Source organism: Chelonoidis abingdonii, chromosome 13 (assembly GCF_003597395.2).
Source record: "Chelonoidis abingdonii isolate Lonesome George chromosome 13, CheloAbing_2.0, whole genome shotgun sequence".
Classification (NCBI taxonomy): Eukaryota; Metazoa; Chordata; order Testudines; family Testudinidae; genus Chelonoidis; species Chelonoidis abingdonii.
Window position 1 is genome coordinate 8,148,133 of NC_133781.1, and position 17,582 is coordinate 8,165,714.

The 17,582-nt window shown below is 44.4% G+C and overlaps 1 protein-coding gene across 2 annotated transcripts in view; it reads right to left on the reverse strand.

The window, feature by feature from the left end:
• SHISA6 (shisa family member 6) overlaps positions 1 to 17,582 on the reverse strand; it is a 401,279-nt gene that overhangs the window by 32,470 nt on the left and 351,227 nt on the right. The window contains exon 4 of one of the 2 annotated variants that reach the window (XM_075072094.1): positions 9,587 to 9,649. The exons of the other annotated variant lie outside the window; for it this stretch is intronic. Within the exon in view, the coding sequence (XP_074928195.1) occupies positions 9,587 to 9,649 (63 nt within the window). The remainder of the gene's footprint in view (positions 1 to 9,586; positions 9,650 to 17,582) is intronic. 2 annotated transcript variants of the gene reach the window in all.

The following is a 17,582-nucleotide window of genomic DNA, read 5'->3' on the forward strand; positions in this document are numbered from 1 at the left end:
AGAAATTAAAAGGTACAGTGCTAAAAGTGAAATCCCTGCAAGCTGCATGGAAACCTTTTAAAGACACCATAATAGAGGCTCAAATTAAATCTATACCCCAAATTAAAAAACATAGTAAGAGAACCAAAAAAAAAAAAAAAAGCCACTGTTATTAAACAACAAAGTAAAAGAAGCAGTGAGAGGCAAAAATGTATCCTTTAAAAAACAGAAGTTAAATCTTAGTGAGGAAAATAGAAAGGAGCATAAACTCTGGCAAATGAAGTATAAAAATATATTTAGGAAGGCCAAAAAAGAATTTGAAGAAGAGCTAACCAAAGACACAAAGTAATAGTAAACTGTTTTTTTAAGTACATCAGAAGCAGGAAGCCTGCTAAACAACTAGTGGTGCCACTGGATGATTGAGATGCTAAAGAAGCACTCAAGGATGATAAGGCCATTGCAGAGAAACTAAATGAATTGTTTGATCTTCATGGCTGAGGATGTGAGGGAGATTCCCAAACCCAAGCCATTCTCTTTAGGTGACACATCTGAGGAAATGTCTCAGATTGAAGTGTCGTTAGAGGAGGTTTGGGAACAAACTGATAAACTAAACAGTAATAAGTCACCAGGACCAGATGGTATTCACCCAATAGTTTGTAAGGAACTGAAATGTGAAATAGCAGAACTACTAACTGTAGTTTGTAACCTTTTATTTAAATCAACTTCTGTACCAAATGAGTGGAGGATAGCTAATGTGATGCCAAGTTTTAAAAAGGGCTCCAGAGATGATCCTGACAATTACAGTCCGGTAAGCTTGACTTCAGTACCATGCAAACTGGCTGAAATTATAGTAAAGAACAGAATTGTCAGATACATAGGTTAATACGATTTGTTGGGGAAGAGTCAACATGGTTTTCATAAAGGGAAATCATTCCTCACCAATCTACTAGAATTCTTTGAGGGGGTTAACAAGCATATGGACAAGGGGAATCCATTGGATATATAGAGTACTTAGATTGTCAGAAAGCCATTGACAAGATCCCTCACCAAAGCCTCGTAAGCAAAATAAGCTGTCATGGGATAAGAGGAAAGGTCCTCTCATGGATTAGTAACTGGTTAAAAGATGGGAAACAAAGGATAGGAATAAATTGTCAGTTTTCAGAATAGAGCGCTGTTAATAGTGGTGTTTTCCCCCTGGGGTCTATACTGGGACCAGTCCTATTCAACATATTCATAAAGGATCTGGAAAAAAGGGGTAAACAGTATGCCCACATCTTGAATATTGAGTTCAGATGTGGTTGCCCTATCTCAAAAAAGACATATTGGAATTGGAAATTGGAATTGGTTCAGAAAAGGGCAACAAAAATTATCAGGAGTATGGAATGGCTTCCATATGAGGAGAGATTAAATAGACTGGGACTTTTCAGTTTGGAAAAGAGACTATTAAGGTGGGATATGATGGAGGCCTATAAAATCATGACTGGTATGGAAACAGTAAATAAGGAAATGTTATTTACCCCTTTTCATAACACAAGAACTAGGGGTCACCAAATGAAATTAATAGTCAGCAGGTTTAAAACACACAGAAGGAAGTATTTTTTTTTCACACATTACTCAGTCAACCTGTGAAACTCCTTGACAGAGGATGTTGTGAAGTCTAAGAGTATAACTGGGTTCAAAAAAGAACTAGATAATTTCATGGAGGATAGGTCCATCAGTGGCTGTTAGCCAGGATGGGCAGGGGTGGTGTCCCTAGCCTCTGTTTGCAAGTGCTGGGGATGGGTGACAGGGGATGGATCACTTGATGATTACCTGTTCTCTTCATTCCCTCTGGGGCACCTCCATTGGCCACTGTCAGAAGTCAGGATACTGGGCGAGATAGACCTTTGGTATGACCCAGTATGGCTGTTCTTATGTACTTATGTTCTTAACTTGAGAGCTGCTCTACACTGTGTCAGCTGGCTATGGTCCTCTAGGGAACCATCTGCCAGCTGGGGACTGCTGGAGCAGATTGCATCCAGCTACTCTCCCTGCCTGTGACTTAGTATTTTACAAAGCCACCTGAGTGCTGTGTATTAAGCTGAAGCATGGGTCTGCACCTAAACTATCAGACTGGTGTGTACACTGTCTCTTTGGAGGCAGTAAGCTTAGTAATTTGTATGAGGGACCAGTGCAAGGGACTGGACACCACAGGGGAGATGGTTTTGGGTGGACTTGGGACTGAAGGGCTTTAGGTGTCACCCTGCAAGGAGGGACCAGGATGGTGGAAGCCAGGGCGATGTCATTGTACTGTGAGCAGGCTGTTGATTATCAGGGTGCTGTGCCAAACCTGTACAGCACAGAGTACCCAGGGTTACAGGGCAGGTTGTGCCAGAACCCGCTACTGGTCAGGGTTGAACCCCAGAACATCACAAAAGTATTGAATCATGATTTTCCACTGCTCTGCTCTTCACAAAGGGCTAGCACTATATTCTACAAGCCACTGCAGAGACTGGCTGATTCATGTCCCTTCCCTGCCCCTAGCTTCAATATTGCCTGGCAGTTGTATAGAAAAAAGTGAACATATCTATTTGTTTGGTGTTTCTTATCCTGGAAATCTGATTATCTTTTAATTTCCTTACATACTGCTCTACTGGGAGTAAAGCTCATTTAAACTGTCCTTAATTCTTATGATTTTGTAAACAGTATCTTAAACAAAATAGACAAAAAAATCCACTGCAAATTGTTGGAGTGGATGCCATCGTACTGGGAATCATTTTCATATCTTCTGGGATTGTCCCAAATTGAATCCTTCTGGCCTGATGTTAGACAATAAATGCAAGAGTTATTTCAGGGCTATATCCCCTAAAGTCCTATTACTGTGCCATTAGAAAAATGCCCTGATTTACTGAAATTCAACAAAGACAGATACCTGCTTAGAATTCTAGTGGCTGCAGCCAGGGCTGGCTCTAGGATTTTTGCTGCCCCAACCAAAAATTTTGGGCACTCCTTTTTTTTGTGTCCCCCTCCGGCCCCACCCCAACTCCACCCCTTCGGAACCCCTTCCCCAAATCCCCAGCCCCGCCTCCTCTCCCGAGTGTGCTGCATTTCCTCCCCCATTGCTTCCTGCCCCCCCCGACCTCCTGCCCTAGCTCACCTCTGCTTTGCCTCCTGCCCTGCGTGCGCCGCCGCTCTGCTTCTCCCCCTCCCTCTCAGGCAAGGGAGGGCAGAGAAGCGGAGCAGCGGTGCGTTCAGGGGAGCAGGCGGAGCGGAGGTGAGCTAGGGTGGTGGGGTGCACGAAGTAATGGGGGGTAGAGGAACTGCTCCCCACTCCAGCTCACCTCAGCTCCACCACCACCACCTCACCCAAGTGCCTGACGCTTGGCTTCTCCTCCCTCCCAGACTTGCTGTGCAAAACAGCTGTTTCGTGTGCAGCAAGCCTGGAAGGGAGTGGGGAGAAGCGGAGCAGCAGCACATTCAGGGGAGCAGGCAGAGCGGAGGTGAGCTAGGGTGGTGGGGCACAGGAAGTAACGGGGGGGGAGAAGAACCACTCCCCGCTCCAGCTCACCTCCGCTCCACCACTGCTGCCTCCTCCGAGCACCTCGCAGCTCGGCTTCTCCTCCCTCCCAGATTTGCTGTGCGAAACAGCTGTTTTGCACGCAGCAAGCCTGGGATGGAGCGGGGAGAAGTGGAGCGGGCGCGGCGCGCTCAGCGGAGCAAGCGCAGGCAGAGCGGAGGCGAGCTGGGGCGGCGAGCTGGGGCGGCAGGGGCACTTTTTCCCTATGCCCCAGAGTCGGCACCTATGATGGCCGGCACCAGAATGCTGCCCCTAGAAATGTACTGCTTCAAGCACCTGCTTGTTTTGCTGGTGCCTGGAGCTGGCCCTGCTGCAGCCATTAAGTAAATCTTACGGCTGTCCCTGCAAAACCAATAGCATCTATAGAAAAGCGATTGATCAGAATAAAACAACTGAGAAATGGATCAAGTTACTGCCATATTAGATTGACAACAAAATTAGTATTAGGACAAGTAGCAATGAGTGGAAAAAAAAATATGACTATAACTTTCCTACTAACATCATTTTATTTATTAATTACCTATTTAGATTTAAAATAATAATTATGTTGACCCCGGTGCCCTGACATAATTATTATACATAACTAAACTTTAATTAAAAGTCAGCAGCACTAAAATAATCTGTTGCACAGAAATACAGCCAACCAGCCAGTATGTGTATCTAGTGTAATGGACCCTATGCTGCCTCAACTCCACTGTAAACCTTTATCTGTTATATGTGTCACCTTCTCTTTTAATATTTATGTAAGAGAATCACATGTATTTTCAATAATTCTGTTTTATCTTGTGTAAAAAGTTAGTAACTAAACATTAACAGTTACATTATCAAAAGATGAATCTGAGTTGCATGTGAAAAATGTGGAATTGTGCGTGCAAAGCCTACCCTTGACCACTCAGTTGCACTGGAATTTTACATGCAAGTTGTACAGGCAAAGCTCAGATTGATCTTTCTCAAAATGTAGACCTAAAGTTCTTCTTTTAGTCACGTTGGGCTAAATTCTGGTCCCAGTGAGCTCACTATCAAAACTTCCATTGTCTTCAGTGGGCCCAAGATCTGGAGCACAATTTCCAAAAGTCTCTGAGGACCAGGTTTCCAAAGGTATTTAGATACCTAAATACCTTTAAACATCTGGCCTTAGTAACATAGGAGCCTAAGTCCCATTGCCTTTCACTGGGACTCATGAGAGTCTGTCTACACTGTCACCAGAGATGTGATCACAGGACATGTAGACATGACTGCACTAGCTGCGATCTAGCACACTCCAGTGACAACAGCAGTGAAACTGTGGCAGCCTGGCAGCAGCATGGGCTGTATAAGCCGCGCTAGGACCTGGGTTACGTACTTGATTTGTTGCTGGTGCTGCTGCAGATTCACAGCTATTGTTCTTCCAGCTAGTTAGATACAAGGGCTGCAGTCACAGCTCCGGTGGCAGTGTGGACAGTAGTGCAGTGTGTGCAGCGGGATTGACTGCCTCTCCAGCGGCCTTAATGTGTATGTGTGGCACCTTTCACATGCAGTTGGAGGGAAAACCTGTCCCATGCTCACCTAGGAGTGGCAGCTCATGTCCCACAGGGGTGGGCTCAGCTCCCCACTGCAAGCGTTGTAACATGGTAAATGGGGGCTCAGCGCCACTTCCAGAGCTGCACAGGACAGGGGCCACTGCTGTGGGGTGGGCACAGGGTGGTTTCACTCTCCAGTCCCTCACTCATGACCCATTCCCCCCGGTGGCAAAACCTGGCTCTGCCACTGAGAGGAGTTAGACCCTTCAGCTCCTAAAGCACATAGACACTTTTGAAAATTGTATCCCAAATCTACTCTATGGTATTTCTTAGGTGACTATGACTTTGATGCCTACACACCATACACACCTTTGTCCAAAGCCTGTAACAAACCTGTGGGTCTCTATTGCCATTCCTTAGAACAGAGTGTTTGCCAGGTAGTGGTCTGCTTTTCTCCTGTGTTCCTCTCCCTGCAGGAAAGTGTCTTGATGTAGCTCCCAAACCAGCATTAGACCTGGACTACGGCAGCTCCTAACACCACCCCACCCCTGTCTGAACGGAGGGACTAGATGACGGAGAAAACCCCATTCCTTTGAAGCTGTGCCTCTCCGCAGAGTTGTCCCTGAAAACGTTCCCCAACATCCTCACGCCTATCTCACCCTCCTGTGCGCTTTCCCACTCTGCCAGGCAGAACAGAACGGAGACACTTTCCTTTGAACTCTGCTTCACCAGCCGTTAACGCAAATAATGCAACTGTAATTAAGGAACGGCAGCCTGGCAGAACACATAACCCACAATCCCATCATTAATAGTCATCCCTTCCTCAAAGAAAACAATTCAGTGCAATCAAATCACAGCTCTCACACCTACCTCGATGGGGAAACAGCGTCTCGTTGTTTTGGAGCCAGGCTAGCCACAGGCCTGCATATATGAGACAAAGGTTATGGGGACAGCACTCAAGAACTCGCACGGATCAGGAGTTTTGGGGCAACCTAGAAAATATTAACATCTAGTGATTTCCCCTCTGAGATCTGTAATGGCTGAGAACTATACCAGCCAGAACTGTCTCTTGTACTCCCTGGGAAAATATTCAAAACCTGGTCCTGGAATCCACCTCACTTTCTGTTCTGATCTTCCTCAGGTGCCTTTTTAGTCACTTTTACAAAAATGTGTGTTGAGTGGTATTTTGTCTCATACACGCTTGGCAGGAGCTTTTGTTCATGTACAAATGAGTTAGGCATGTGTCAATTTGCATAGTCACACTGGATATGCTTATCTTATCCCATCCACTCAGACCACACCATATGCTTAGCTGGCCAAACACACAGCTTGAAGAACGGATTCTGAATATTGAACACTTATTGGAGCCCTCACTGAAAAAGGTCCAAATGGTCTGTTGATGGATTACCCATAACAAACATTCATCATGACTATGAACTGTTTGTGGACAATTTGTGAGCAGAATAAAGGGACAAATCAAATGAACATACTGTTTGCAATTAAATAGTTCAACCTGCTCTATAGATGAGTGTCACAAAGATACCCAGTAGATAAGAGAGCTAAGGGAAGAAAAGTACTTCAAAATCTGCAACCCAAGATCATGAATATGTCTCCTTTGATCCTCTTTCTCTTTCCCAACTATACAGAAAAAGAAGGCATCTGTCAGATCAAGAGAGGAGTTACCTAAAATTATTAAATGCAACAGAGAACCTGGCTGTCTAAGCAGCTAAAGGTGATGGAGTTAATGCGCAATTCACAGGCAGAAAAAGTAGGTAAACTGGAGTCAATGCAGCAAGTGCAGATTTACGTATGCGCTGCCTTTCAAGAATATTTATGTTTAAATCAACAACAAAAGTGCCCGTGGGCGCGCGTGAACACACACACACACACACACACACACACACCCCCTTAGAAAACCAAACAATTGAGGGATAAGGTTGCACTCCTGGAACAAGACAATGGCGCTTTCTCAGCTAATTACCCCTACTCTCACTCTCTCCCTGGTGATTTGCAAATATGTATTGGGATTATAATGAGCAGCACAATTTTCTTTTCGATTTTTTACATAGCATTGTGGAAATGCAGAGCAAAAATATTTAGGGCTCAGTCATGGCTTTACTATGAGCACTCTGAAGGGCAGTGGATTTTGTGCTGCTCTGGAAGCAGACTGGAACTCAGAGTCACAATATATCTCCCAGTTTCCCCTGCTTTGAGGGGGACATGCTGAGTGCGCTCCCTATTCCTTTATCCCTATTCTTCTGTCTCTTTTTTGCTACAAAACAAAACAAAAATGTATCAGGATTTTGAATTCTAGTTAACACCTATGTTTTTAGGGTGTCATTAAGTCAGGAACTCGTCCAGTTTACCTCAGTTTTAATATGTGTAGTCCATCTTGCTGCTGGACCTAACCTACCAATTTTGAAATTGACATAACTCCTTTTGTGGTTTTCGGAGGACAGGATAAAATTCAGACTAATAATGGAAGATTACCTGTAACCTGAATGACAAAGTGGCTACTGCCTCTCTGGAATAGGAGTGGGCCAAAAAAAGGTTCAAGGTAACTTTTTCAAGACAAATTATTCTACCATCCTTTCTTAAGATGTGGAGATGTGGAAGCTTCAGATCAAACACAAGACAACTTTCATAATAAATGTATCCCAGAATATTTTAATGATGGTGGCAAAGCTACAGAGCTAGATAATACATACCAGCAGAGAGAGGAATTCGAAGATACAGGAAAGGGAGAACTGATATGTATTCAGATGGGATTTACACAAAGGTGGAAAGCTGGTGTAATGAGAGGGATGGTTCAAACAGCAGATGTTTCTCACAACCCCAGCGGGGAGATTATGAGGAAGGAGAGAGCAAAGTGAGCAGGGGAAGCAGGTGGAACAAGTCCAAAGAGGCGTGTGGAAACAGGGAGGATAATTCTGAAATGGATGGTGAAGTGAACTGGGTTCCGGCAGAGTGTGATTTGATTAGAATATTTTGTATTGAGGGAATGTAGGTAGCAGCATTCGGCACATGCTGGAGTCTGGGAAGCTGGGGCTCGGAAAGCCAGAGAGAGAAGGGAGCTGCAGCAGACCAGGTGAGAGAAGATGAATAAACAAAAGGGGTTTTCAGCAGAGGTGGAGGTGAGGCCCTGGCATGGACAGGCAGAGCGGTCGCTATAGGAACATGGGCACCATTTGGATGATGCAGGTTATGAACAGTGGAGTCACGTGGAAGCTCTGACTCAAAGAGGAAGTCTGAGTAGAGGTTGAGGAGGCTGTGCCTCCCCAAGAGAAGCACTTTGGTCACTGGGATAGTTTACTGAAGGAAGCTGAGATGAAATCACCAGTTTACTCGGCCAAGAGGACACAGTGGTTGGACAGGAAAGGGCCACTGAAGGTACTGAAAGACGTGGACAGCAGAGAGAAAGGAAATTCTAGGGCTCACTGAGGGCGTTCTGGTGGAAAGGCTATCAAAGGCAGCCCTCAAAGGGCTGTCCAGATTGATGGAAGACTGAATCAAGGGAAGCTGTGTAGATATACTGACAGGGCAGCACTAGGCCTATATGAAAGGTGTCAGTATGTTTTATACAACCATGGAGTGATAAACTGCCCAGACCATCTACAGAAGGGTCAGTTCTAGGGTTGTGGAAATGAGTCAGCAGAGGTACAATGGGAGTGATCACTGCTGTTTGTTGCCCTTTCATTCCTACAGCTGGTGAAGTGCCCAGTTTTCACATATCTTGAAGGACAGCAAAGAGCAAAGCATGGAAACAGGCTCTCGTCCTTGTGCAGGGTGGGAAAAAGAGAGTCCTTCTGGATCTCCTCACTTTCTCTCCATTTCTTCCCTGCTCCCTCAGTGATCCCACATCACAGTGACCCCCAACCCCAATAGCCCATGAACTCCCATCAATACCACTTCCGGTGCTGACTGGGCTGGGTCACTTCAGAGTGAGGTGAGGCCATTCCTACTCTAGGGGCTGAGCATGCTGTCTTGGAAGTGCTCCCATCCTGTGGGTCTGAAGAGAGAAAGTAGAGGAGATACTGGCCAGTGACACAAGGGCAGGTCTCTGCACATCCCTGGGCACTGAGGGTCTGGTCAATTTGGGAGTGCTCTGAACTCAATCTCCCCCCCAACCCATGTGATACCAACAGCCTGCTGGTTCAGGCACTGGTGTCCCTGTGTTTAATATGCATTCCTAGTCTAGCTTAGCAATTGTGAAGTGATGCCATCTGCCTGCTAGTGAGGGTACGGGAGGGGCTCCTCTCTGGTGCTGTACCAGGAGCAGGATCTGCGACAGCACATGGTGGACATGGGAATGAGTACAGAGCCTCCAGACAGGAGGAAACACAAAGCTGCTATTTAATTGAAGCTATGAGATTGGGCCATATTTAAACGTGTCCATTATTAGAAATATGGTCCTACATTTAACGCAAATAGAATAAATCATTCATATGTCATTGACATATGAACTATTCTATTCAAATTAAACATAATTTTAATGCCAATAAGTGTTACTGGCAGTCAGAGGAAAGTTATAATACATGCTATTTTCTCTTACCATTTGGAGGTGTCTGGGTTGCACTGTTTAGTATCAGGTGGTTATAATTTTGTTCTTGGTCATCTGAAATTCACAGAAAAAAATCCTTTTAAGAAACAGCTCAGTGAATCCACTGATCTGCAGATGATAATTACAGTTCTCATTATTCACAGGAAATCTGGCATGATTAAAGAAAAGAGAAGAAAATGCTTAAGAAAGCAGAAGAGTCTTTCATGTTATTCACTTAACATTCCAGATGCTAGAGGGACATGATAATGGAAAACTATTTCCATTCTGTTGAGCCTGCAGAATGGAACGTCTGCCAGGTAAGAAGCACTTCTAAGCAGAAATAAACCATGACATGGATTTCAACATCCAGGACGGGACCCGGAGAGATCCTGGGTTCCAGTAACTCCCTCTGAAGCCACTAGAGTGATCCACGCCCACTGAATGGAGTTCCTGGTCTGTGTCCTGACATTCAGAACCTCATCTGGGATTGCTCCTGGCTATCTGAGAAACAGACGTTCCCTCTGTCACCAGCTACGTTCCCTAGGAGCAATGAAGATAGCAACCAGCAAGACAGGAGGCAGAGTTTTCATAGGAGCTGGACTTTGACAGCAGAGCTCCCTCCTACGAGAGATGAGAATAACCACAGGCTTCTTTGCATTCAGTACTAAACACACTTTGCTGCAACGAGACGAAAAAGGATTAAGAGCAGTGTCACCACCACTAATAATAATAATAAATAATATAATAATAGTAACTCCTCTATGAACTGCAAAGCATCTTTCCTTCTTTCCCACTGTAATAAACAGCAGCATAGCACTAGGCAAGTAGACACTAATCCCTACCATATATTTGCATACGTTTCCAGGCAACCCCTTAATAAGTAACGTACATGCTTAGGTTGAATCATCGCCATCAGATATATCATCTTTTGGGGAGTCTAATCCTGATGCTTTAACATGCATAATTTCTTGCTGCAGACAGATTTCATAGTCAGAGGTGATTTATTTAGATGGTGGCATACCAGATACCTAACTCAACTGAGATTCCATCCAGGAGACCAAGAATATTAACCCAACCTTCAGCAAGTGGCAAACAAGCCTCAAAAATGTGGGGATTCGATTCAGACAAGCATCCAAATGTTCTGAACCTCGCCAAACCTTTTAGAGTTAGCCAATGGCCTGGAAGTCTCCTCAAATGCACCATTCTCCGGAGACCCTCCAGTGCTGATTGATTTCTATGGGTTCGGAAATGCTGCAAGAATAGTTTTCCCTACAGCATTTCTGTTCATCCCATTAGATCCTGACAGACGACAGGAAGTGGCAGATGTGTGATAATCAACAATATAAAATAAAACACACTAAACATTCTGGAATCTCACAAAAAGCCTAGATGGCTTTCAGTGGTTCGCAGATTCCAAGGCCAGAAGGACCTAGACCACAGAGCATTGTGATAAGCTGGTCTTGACCTGCTATATAAGACAGGCCAGAGACCTTCCCCAGCAATTTCTGCATTAAGCTCATCACTCTTGTCTGAGCTAGAGCAGATGTTTTACAAAGATACCCAGTCGTAGAAGATTTCAAGTGATGGAGAATCCATCCCATCCCTAGGTAAGTTGATTAGTCACTCTCACTGTTCAAAAAATTGCACCTTATGTCTAACCTGGATTTGTCTAGCTTCAGCTTCCAAGAATTGAATCTCATTCTACCTTTTCCTATTAGGATAAAGAGCTCTCCCCAATCAGAAATCTCTTCCCCACGTCGGGACTTCTGTGACTTTTCTTGGATAAACTAAACAGATTGACCTCCTTAAAAGCTAAGAATCCACCATCTGGGCCATACAATTCAGTCAGATGTGCTGTCATAAACAGATAGTTAAGGGTTAATGTCTCTTTTACCTGTAATGGGTTAAGAAGCTCAGTAAACCTGGCTGACATCTGATCAGAGGACCAATAGGGGGACAAGATACTTTCAAATCTTGGTGGAGGGAAGTCTTTGTTTGTGCTCTTTGTTTTGGGTGTTGTTCTCTCTTGGGACTAAGAGGGACCGGACGTCAGTCCAGGCTCTCCAAATCTTTCTGAATCAGTCTCTCATGTTTCAAAATTGTAAGTAATAGCCAGGCAAGGCGGATTAGTCTTATTTTTGTTTTCTCAACCTGTAAATGTGTGTCCTTTTTTGCGGAGAGGATTTATCTCTGCTGGCTGTAACTTTGAACTAAGGCTAGAGGGGTTCCTCTGGGCTATAGGAATCTGATTACCCCTGTGAAGTATTTCATTATCTCTGATTTTAACAGAGATGATTTTTGTAACTTTTCTTTCTTTAATTAAAGCTTTCTTTTTAAAACCTGAGTGATTGTTTCCTTAGATCCAAGGGGATTGGATCTGGACTCACCAGGGCTTGGTGGGGGAAAGGAGGGGGATGGTTAATTTCTCCTTGTTTTAAGATCCAAAAGGGTTTGGATCTGTGTTCACCAGGGAATGGTGAAGCGTCCTCAAGGCTGCATCCAGGGAGGGGAAAGTTTTGGGGGGACAAGAAGTGCTCCAGACACTGAAATTTCTGGATGGTGCAGAGTTACCAGATCTAAGCTATTAATTAGCTCAGCAGTGTCCATGCAGGTCCCACATTTGTACTCCTCAATGCCAGGTGCCCCAGAGGGAGTGAAGCTAACAGGCAATGATCAAGTGATCTCTCCTGCCATCCATCTCCATCCTCTGATGAACAGAGGCTAGGGACACCATTCTTTACCCTTCCTGGCTAATAGCCATTTATGGACTTAGCCACCATGAATTTATCCAGTTCCCTTTTTAAACATTGTTATAGTCCCAGCCTTCACAACCTCCTCAGGTAAGGAGTTCCACAAGTTGACTGTGCGCTGTGTGAAGAAGAACTTCCTTTTATTTGTTTTAAACCTGCTACCTATTAATTTCATTTGGTGACCCCTAGTTCTTGTATTATGGGAATAAGTAAATAACTTTTCCTTATCCACTTTCTCCACATCACTCATGATTTTATATACCTCTATCATATCCCCCCTTAGTCTCCTCTTTCCAAGCTGAAGAGGCCTAGCCTCTTTAATCTTTCCTCATATGGGACCCTCTCCAAACCCCTAATCATTTTAGTTGCCCTTTTCTGAACCTTTTCTAGTGCTAGAATATCTTTTTTGAGGTGAGGAGACCACATCTGTACACAGTATTCGAGATGTGGGCGTACCATGGATTTATATAAGGGCAATAATATATTCTCAGTCTTATTCTCTATCCCCTTTTTAATGATTCCTAACATCCTGTTTGCTTTTTTGACCGCCTCTGCACACTGCGTGGACATCTTCAGAGAACTATCCACGATGACGCCAAGATCTTTTTCCTGACTCGTTGTAGCTAAATTAGCCCCCCATCATATTGTATGTATAGTTGGGGTTATTTTTTCCAATGTGCATTACTTTACATTTATCCACATTAAATTTCATTTGCCATTTTGTTGCCCAATCACTTAGTTTTGTGAGATCTTTTTGAAGTTCTTCACAATCTGCTTTGGTCTTAACTATCTTGAGTAGTTTAGTATCATCTGCAAACTTTGCCACCTCACTGTTTACCCCTTTCTCCAGATCATTTATGAATAAATTGAATAGGATTGGTCCTAGGACTGACCCTTGGGGAACACCACTAGTTACCCCTCTCCATTCTGAGAATTTACCATTAATTCCTACCCTTTGTTCCCTGTCTTTTAACCAGTTCTCAATCCATGAAAGGACCTTCCCTTTTATCCCATGACAGCTTAATTTACGTAAGAGCCTTTGGTGAGGGACCTTGTCAAAGGCTTTCTGGAAATCTAAGTACACTATGTCCACTGGATCCCCCTTGTCCACATGTTTGTTGACCCCTTCAAAGAACTCTAATAGATTAGTAAGACACGATTTCCCTTTACAGAAACCATGTTGACTATTGCTCAACAGTTTATGTTTTTCTATGTGTCTGACAATTTTATTCTTAACTATTGTTTCGACTAATTTGCCCGGTACCTGACGTTAGACTTACCGGTCTGTAATTGCCGGGATCACCTCTAGAGCCCTTTTTAAATATTGGCGTTACATTAGCTAACTTCCAGTCATTGGGTACCGAAGCCGATTTAAAGGACAGGTTACAAACCTTAGTTAATAGTTCCGCAACTTCACATTTGAGTTCTTTCAGAACTCTTGGGTGAATGCCATCTGGTCCCGGTGACTTGTTAATGTTGAGTTTATCAATTAATTCCAAAACCTCCTCTAGTGACACTTCAATCTGTGACAGTTCCTCAGATTTGTCACCTACAAAAGCCAGCTCAGGTTTGGGAATCTCCCTAACATCCTCAGCCGTGAAGACTGAAGCAAAGAATCCATTTAGTTTCTCCGCAATGACTTTATCGTCTTTAAGCGCTCCTTTTGTATTTCGATCGTCAAGGGCCCCACTGGTTGTTTAGCAGGCTTCCTGCTTCTGATGTACTTAAAAAACATTTTGTTATTACCTTTGGAGTTTTTGGCTAGCCGTTCTTCAAACTCCTCTTTGGCTTTTCTTATTACACTCTTGCACTCTTTGGCTTTTTCTTAGCTCTTGGCTTGTGTTGTGCTCCTTTCTATTTGCCTCACTAGGATTTGACTTCCACTTTTTTAAAGGAAGTCTTTTTATCTCTCACTGCTTCTTTTACATGGTTGTTAAGCCACGGTGGCTCTTTTTTAGTTCTTTTACTGTGTTTCTTAATTTGGGGTATACATTGAAGTTGGGCCTCTATTATGGTGTCTTTAAAAAGGGCCCATGCAACTTGCAGGGATTTCACTTTAGTCACTGTACCTTTTAACTTTTGTTTAACTAACCCCCTCATTTTTGTATAGTTCCCCCCTTTTGAAATTAAATGCCACAGTGTTTGGGCTGTTGAGGTGTTCTTCCCCCACAGGGATGTTGAATGCTATTGTATTATGGTCACTATTTCCAAGCGGTCCTGCTATAGTTACCTCTTGGACCAGCTCCTGCGCTCCACTCAGGATTAAATCTAGAGTTGCCTCTCCCCTTGTGGGTTCCCGTACCAGCTGCTCCATGAAGCAGTCATTTAAAGTATCGAGAAATTTTATCTCTGCATTTCGTCCTGAAGTGAAATGTTCCCAGTCAATATGGGGATAATTGAAATCCCCCACTATTATTGGGTTCTTAATTTTGATAGCCTCTCTAATTTCCCTTAGCATTTCATCATCACTATTACTGTCCTGGTCAGGTGGTCGATAATAGATCCCTAATGTTATATTTTTATTAGAGCATGAAATTTCTATCCATAGAGATTCTATGGAACATGTGGATTCGCTTAAGATTTTTACTTCATTTGAATCTACATTTTCTTTCACATATAGTGCCACTCCCCCCCTGCATGACCTGTTCTGTCTTCCGATATATTTTGTACCCCGGAATGATTGTGTCCCATTGATTGCTCTCAGTCCACCAGGTTTCTGTGATGCCTATTATATCAATATCCTCCTTTATCACAAGGCACTCTCTAGTTCACCCATCTTATTATTTAGACTTCTAGCATTTGTGTACAAGCACTTTAAAAACTTGTCCCTGTTTATTTGTCTGCCCTTTTCTGATGTGCCAGATTCTTTTTTATGTTTTTATCATCTGATCGGGCCTGTACATTATCTCTTTCCGGTGCGCGTGTTCCTGACTATAACCTGGAGATTCCCTGTCATTGGATCTCCCTAAGAGATGTCTGTGTTGATTTCACTATGTTCTCTCTGCAGCAGTGCTTTCCCCATCTCCTGTTTAAAAACTGCTCTACAACCGTTGTAATGTTTAGTGCAGCCGAGTGCTGGTTCCACGTTGTGTGGTGGAGCCCATCTTCTTCCTGTAAGGGTCCCCTAATCCAAAAGTGTTGCGCCTGTTCCATAGAGCGTAACCCCTCCTCTCTTACAACCACGTCTCATCACACATTAGCTGCCTGACAGCTCTGCCTGCCTACCTGGCCTGCACATGAACGTGAGAGGCATTTCCTGAGACGCCACAATAAGTCATGGATTTCAGATCTCTCTCTAGAGCCAAATTTGGCTTGCAGGAATTCTCCGTGAACGGCCCCTGGATTCATTGGCGCACATGTACACGACCACCTGCCCTCCCAGCACTACACATAAGTCTGTCTAGAATGCTCGTAGAAATCGCAACCTTCGCTATCATGGCGCAGGCAAGATCACATACGCTTCTCCCGGTCATCATCACAAACCCAGCTATCTTGTTTGGTAAAGATCGGAATCTCCCATTAAACCCATGCCTTTTCCTAGCACTGGAGTTCCGCTCTGCGGAGTAACGCGTCAGTGCAAGAGGGCAACCCCAGCACCATCTGAAGGAGGGTCCCAACTATAGGAAGGTTTCGCCCTCTGCTCCCATGACTGCTCTGCTTCCCGGGCCTTTCTCTCTCCTCAGTAACAAGAGGCATGTGCTTGAGTGAAGGTGGGACAATTCTATCAGTGTCCCCAGAAAGCCTCAATCAACATACCTCTTGGCTTCCCTTAGCTTCCTCCAGTTCCGCCACCTTCTCAAGACGTCCGTAAGCGGTCTCTGAGAGCCAGGGCTCCTTGGCACCCGACTGCACACAATACCACCCCACCCACAGGGCAGGTATCATACATGTTTAACGTCAGTGCAATAAACTGGATAGCCCCAGCCTGGAGATGCCTCAGGCTGAGCACCAGTCTCAGTTCTCAAACCAATTACTTTGCTGTTTGTGTTCATTTTTTTTTTTAAAAGTAAATTCCATATCGAGCCTGGTGCATTGCCCTTCTTGAAATGTGTCTTTACGAAACTTTCCACCCCATTCAGTCTCCTCACTTGAGAACATCAGCATTTCAACATGCATTGACGAAGTGGGTATTCACCCATGAAAGGCGGTGTGGTCATATGCTCCAAAATGTCTGTTAGTCTATAAGGTGCCACAGGATTCTCTGCTGCTTTTACAGATCCAGACTAACAAGGCTACCCCTCTGATACTTGACAGCATTTCAACGGTTAGGCCCTCAATTCTGCAGTTGTGCTGTGCAGGGGACCCTGACACCTGCTTTGAGCTTGCACACTGATGGAGGAGGTCTCCAGCCATATGGATCAGTTTGCAAAATCAGAATCTAAGAGATCAGCTCCTGCTTGGGCTAATTTAGACATCAGGGCAATTGTAACGCCGACAGACCCCTGTTGTCAGTGGGCGGGATGAAACATGGGACCTCTAAAGCTTAGCGCATGAGCCTCTACCGCATGAGCTAAAAGCCATGTGGCCATTAGCTAAAGGTGTAGAGAAGACTCATTAATCTCTAAGTGGTCTCGGTGCCACTAGAGAGGACAGAACACCACACCCAGGAGGTGTGTGGGTTATACAACGATTTAGCTATTATCTGTATTCACAACTTTTTCCATTTACTCCACAGCAGCAGATGGATAACGGTTTACGAATGGAGGTTGGATATAGTTGCGTATATGAAAAACCCACATTTAAAACTGTAGTCAACAAAACTTTCACATCTAAAATGCAGCAAGAGATAAGCAGCAGAGACTGCCCTCTCCTGCAGAGTCCATGGAGAACACTACAATGCAGTCACGTACCCTGGGAACTGACCCATGGGTGAAATCCTGGCTTCACTGAAGTCAATAGTCTTTAATGAGCCAGGACTTCACCCCAGGTGTTTATTCCTCTTTGCATGCAGTCATTCTGCCCAAAGACTCTTCCACCTCAAGTCTCCTCACTGGTCATTTTTTTCTCTTCTGAACCCTAATGTGACTCAAGCTCTGGGGTCATTTTATCCCATTTTATCTGGGGTTCATCTCTGTGTAGCTACTAGTTTGGAGCTTGGACCTAGAATAGTAGTGGGGAGACACTGAACTAGCTTCCTTTCCACTGCAACGTAACCCCAGGCACAAGCCTAACCCCCTCTTTTATCTACACACAAATCACATAACTCAGGGCTCAGACTCAGGGTCCCAGGATGTGTGGAGGGTCTGAGCCTGAGGCAA